Source organism: Lolium rigidum, chromosome 7 (assembly GCF_022539505.1).
Source record: "Lolium rigidum isolate FL_2022 chromosome 7, APGP_CSIRO_Lrig_0.1, whole genome shotgun sequence".
NCBI classification, from domain to species: Eukaryota; Viridiplantae; Streptophyta; class Magnoliopsida; order Poales; family Poaceae; genus Lolium; species Lolium rigidum.
The window spans coordinates 37,871,693-37,876,505 of record NC_061514.1 but is presented as its reverse complement, the minus strand read 5'-3'; the positions used below and the strand labels follow the sequence as shown (position 1 = coordinate 37,876,505).

Here is a 4,813-nt window from a genome sequence, read left to right as displayed (position 1 = left end):
TTTTTAGTGTATAAATGCATCTAAATTTAGATAAACCTCGGATATCTATTTGTAGATGGAGGAAGTAATAAAATGAACATACTTAAGTATCAGAAGAAATTGAAAGCACATAATGTTGGTTTCGTTTCGTCCTTTGTTCCGTATCCGAACAACCAGATCCGTGCTCCGGCGGAGAGGACGTCCTGGCGACAGTACTAACACGACCATTATGTGTTTATTTATTTTGGCTCTAGCATCATCTCGCAGTAAATAAATAGCGCGGCTAATAAATTCTTGATGACAGATGCGTAAATACACGGATACACTTTAGATTCACTCAGACGCAGTACCAACGTACTCCTCATTATTCATGAATCTCATCTCATCTCATCTCAGTCGGACTTACCAGAGCTGTAACAATCGCAAATGGCTAGATGTAGTAAAAACAATGGATAAAGAGCAGTAAAAAAGATGAAATTTTTAATGAAACGAGAGCCACTTAAATAGAGGGGAGGAGCCTCCTTCTCGGTCTCACTTCACTCCCCACTCTGCTCCAGGTCCGGCCTCCGCCGCCGCCTCCGCTGACCGCCGTAGCAGCGTCGCCTCTCGCTCGCTCGCTCATGCTTCTTGCTTAAGCTTAAGGTACCTCAGCACGGCAGGTCAGTGACTAGCTGACTGTACTAGGTAGGTAGCTAGAGGCGGGACGCGCGAGATGGCGGCGATGGAGGACTGCTCGTCCTGCGCCTTCTCGCTCACCTGCCCCGAAGACGGCGCCGACCTCGGGGACGGAGTCGTTGACGACGGCGACCTATTCTCGTTCTACGCCGGTGCGGCCGCCGCCGAGGACGAGGACGGCGACAATGAGTACGTGGAGCAGCTGGTCTCCAAGGAGGCCAGCTTCTGCTCCTCCTCTGATTCTGGTGATGCTGACTGCTCGTCGGCCGCTTCCGAGGACTGGTTCCGCCAGGCGCGCCTCGCAGCCGTCAAATGGATCCTCCAAGTGAGCACTCAGCTCCCCACTCTCTCGATTAGTTTGCTGATTGACTGATGCCAGGATCGATCGATCACTGACGCCAGGCATCTGATTTGCACTTGCAGACGCGGGGGTGCTTCGGGTTCGGCCACCGCACGGCGTACCTCGCCATCGCCTACTTCGACCGCTTCTTCCTCCGGCGACGCGTCGATGTAATAACCAATCACCGCCACCGCCGCCGTAAAACAAATGTAACATATCTGTTTTCTTGGGGACGGGACGGGAGGATGACGTGGTGCATTGGTGCTGCAGAGGGCGGCCATGCCGTGGGCGGCGCGGCTCCTGTCCGTGGCCTGCGTGTCCGTGGCAGCCAAGATGGAGGAGTACGGCGCGCCGGCGCTGTCGGAGCTCGACGCTGGCGGGGGCTACGAGTTCTGCTCCGACTCCGTCCGCCGGATGGAGCTGCTCCTGCTGTCCACGCTCGGCTGGCGCATGGCTGCCGTCACGCCATTCGACTACCTCCCCTGCTTCTCCTCCCGGCTCGACCGGCACGGCGGCGGCGGCGGCGATGACGGCCATGACCCCGCCCGCGTCGCCCTCAAGTCCATCGGGTTCATCTTTGCCACAGCCGAAGGTTCGTTCATATTCCTCTACTTTCACACACATCACAATCAAATCTTTTCTTGCATTTTGTCTGACTGATTTGTGCTGTGTCCATGCAGCCGGCAGTGTGCTGGATTACAGACCATCCACTGTGGCTGCAGCTGCAATCTTGGCTGCATCCTATGGAGCTCTGCTGACCAGAGAAGCACTGGAGACGAAGATGGGCAATATATCTCCATCCTGCCACATTGAGAAGGTTTCTTGCACACATCAATTGATCTTGTTGCATCCTTTTGATCAACAGACGTGATCAACTTTTGTTTGTTTCATTGATCAGGAGCATGTACATGCCTGCTACAGCATGATGGTTGGGAACTTGAGAAACAGGATGAGCAATTGCAAGAGATCACTGCCATGTTCAGACTCCAATGAAGCTGCCACCAGTACATATGATTCTCTTCTTGTTCATGATGTTGCTGACACCGCCGCCTTCATGGCAGCCGTGTCGGAAACGAATAAGCGGATCAGGTTGGAGCTGCCGGGAATCCGTTGAGAAGCTAGCACCGCCGGAGACACGCAATTTTTTTTTTGTCAGATGTCTAAGTGGGGGACTTGGCTTTGATCTTCCTTTTTGTTTTTCCACCATCAAATTTGGTTAGATTCTTTCAGCCATTGTCATTGCTATGGTTGGCATTGTCAATGCTGTTGGATTGGTTTGGATTGGTTTGTGGGAGGGGTAAGAGATGAGCAAAGATAAGGGCTGAGCTTTTCCTGAGGAGAGGAGAGCTTCAGTGGAGCCTCATTTCAAGTCCCCAAATGGAGCACATTTCCTGTGAAATTCACCCAAAATGTGCACTGGTTTGGTTATGCCATTGTGGATGCCATCTTTGCATTGCATATGGTGAGATGCTGCTAGATGCAGCAGTAGCACTGAAAGGCTGAGGGGCTGGCCATTGTTTGTAGAGCCAGCCAAGGGAAAAGGTTTTCTGCAAGTGGATGTGTAGATCAGTGAGGAGTGGTGTTCCACTCAGATGCACTGCACTTGCATGCATGGGTTACAACATTGGTTTGTGACGATCTCCTTGGGGAGTGGTTGTAACTTGTGTAACATCTGCTTCTGTTCTTGAGAAATGGGATCAGATTGCATTTTGTGCATGTGTGTGCCTGCAGTTGTGTGTGTGTGTGCAGGCCTTTGATGACCTGTGGGTTTCTTGTTCAGCTCAGCTGCAGCTGCAGGTTTTTCAGTGCCATTCACTCATACCTGTGCCAATGTTTTCTTCTCTTCAGCTTCCTTTTAGCAGGGATGAGTATCCAAGGCACCTTTTCCTGTTACAGCACTTGCATTCCACATTGCAACAAACAAGAACATTTGCGTTGCATTTGAAATGTAGTAAAATAATGGGTGGTATCTAAAGAAAGCTCTTGTCAATTATGATCGATAAGTACATTGTATCCTTTTTGCAATTGTTGGGCATGTTGTGAAAAGCATTTCATCAGTTTGTGCTGCTCGAAGAGCGACAAGTGTTGTGCATGAATGGTATTAGTGCACAAGATACATGAGATTGCTACTTTCTATCAATAATTGCCTAAACATTAACCACCTGAGTTTGGCATTTCAAACACTTAGTGAAGCACACCACAAAAGTTCAGCGGAAGAACGAAAAAAGGCTCGGTGTTAGATAATAGGAAGTCTTTCAGAAAAAAAACCCTATGATTCCTTGATAGACCAAGAGTCTAGTATGAGATAATTAACTAACACATGTGCTCAGTTTTGCAGATTCACTAACTACATAAATCATAAATGAAACTTCAAATATTACACAACTAATGTCATATTCTTCAGTGAAGGCACTACGACTAGAAGGTGCCAAGACTGCTGAAGAATCTCTTGCAGGAAAGATGAACATACACATGCCAAATAATATTACCACTTCCATATAAACAATAATGATGGTATCTTTTCATATGCACTGGCCTTTTTTTGCTCTTCTTGGCTTAACCCCTAAACCCTAAAGCTGGTCTTCTGGCCTCATCCACTAACTAATGCAGGTCTTACATTGCACATTGCCTTACAGCTGGTAAAAAGAGCTTTTGCATCTTTTCCTCCTGCCCCTGCATCTGCATGCAATGAAAATGCCCCATGGGCAATGGAGTGACTTTCTGAGGCATCACCATCACCATCCATCCATGCATGCCTCCTCCAATGCAAGTATGCATGCAACCCCTCCATCTTTCTTTCTCGCTCAGTTTTCTTTCTTTAATGTTGCTATAAAAAGGAAAAGGGGATCTTTGCATTGGAGCATGGAAACAAATGTTGCTATTCTCAAATATTAGTTTTTTCCCAATGAGTTTTTTAAGGAACTTCCATTTAATTAGGCTAGTGCATGGAAGATGGAACTCTAGTTACTTGTTTTCTGGGAATAATATAATGTCACAACTTACAAGGGTGTTACTTTTGATAATTACTACGACGTCTTATGTCGAGCATCCAAAATTTCATTATCAAATTTAAATCCCAGTTAAGAAAAATGTCAAGGTGTTCACGGTTGTTCTCATTTACAGAAGCATATTAACCTTACATGATCCTTCAGAACAACATAGTTTGTGATATGGGAGTATATGCTTGTTCATCAGGCTTCTACAGTACTACTAGGACCACTCCAATCCTGATCCTATTTAAGATCCAGATTAACCTATAGGAGTACCATGCAAAACAGTTATCTAGAGCATACAATGTTTCGTCTTGATCATAATTTTGTAGCTGGCAAACTTATTTTATATCATCCTAGCTACAATATATAATATAAAGATCTGGACACCTTCCAGACCTGGTTCCTAGAGTCAGCATATGACACATTGATTTTCATTCTGTCCAATCCAACCCTTAATTTTTATCATCTTCAAGACCTCAGAAATCGAGCCAGTCAAGAAGAACAGAGCTGATCAAATCAAACAATTTGGAAGATTGTTCTTGGAGAAATCAACTGTTACAATGTTGAGGTGACTAGCCAAGAGATAACCATACAATACATGGTCCATCGACCAGTGGTAACTTGCATCTGAAGTGCAGAGAGAATATACTATCTGCCTCCCTTCTGAATCTGGATTGCCCATTGTTGGATGGATGGAGATCAGAATCCTGGCAAAAGGATTAAAATACCAGTATACCTTCTCAGTCACCAACGCGGTCAAAAACAGGCTTGGGGACAAAGCTTGGTTAGAATTCTGTTGGTTCAAAAGAGTACTACACTACCACCT

At 46.4% G+C, this 4,813-nt stretch overlaps 1 protein-coding gene across 1 annotated transcript; it reads left to right on the top strand.

Annotated features, from left to right (window-relative positions):
* Positions 1–691: 691 nt before the first annotated feature.
* Positions 692–2,492, top strand: LOC124669708 (cyclin-D5-2-like). Its single transcript, XM_047206276.1, has 5 exons — positions 692–979; positions 1,078–1,164; positions 1,265–1,586; positions 1,675–1,811; positions 1,893–2,492. Exons 1-5 carry the CDS (start codon positions 692–694, stop codon positions 2,106–2,108), a joined length of 1,050 nt encoding a protein of 349 aa, XP_047062232.1. The 3' UTR covers positions 2,109–2,492.
* The last annotated feature ends 2,321 nt before the right edge of the window (positions 2,493–4,813 follow it).

Bases quoted from the DNA above. Each gene is read 5' to 3' on its own strand.
- LOC124669708 (XM_047206276.1), top strand. From the start codon at position 692: ATGGCGGCGATGGAGGACTGCTCGTCCTGCGCCTTCTCGCTCACCTGC. The intron at 1,165-1,264 runs GTAATAACCAAT...TTGGTGCTGCAG, and splicing joins TCCTCCGGCGACGCGTCGAT to AGGGCGGCCATGCCGTGGGC. The intron at 1,587-1,674 runs GTTCGTTCATAT...GTGTCCATGCAG, and splicing joins CATCTTTGCCACAGCCGAAG to CCGGCAGTGTGCTGGATTAC.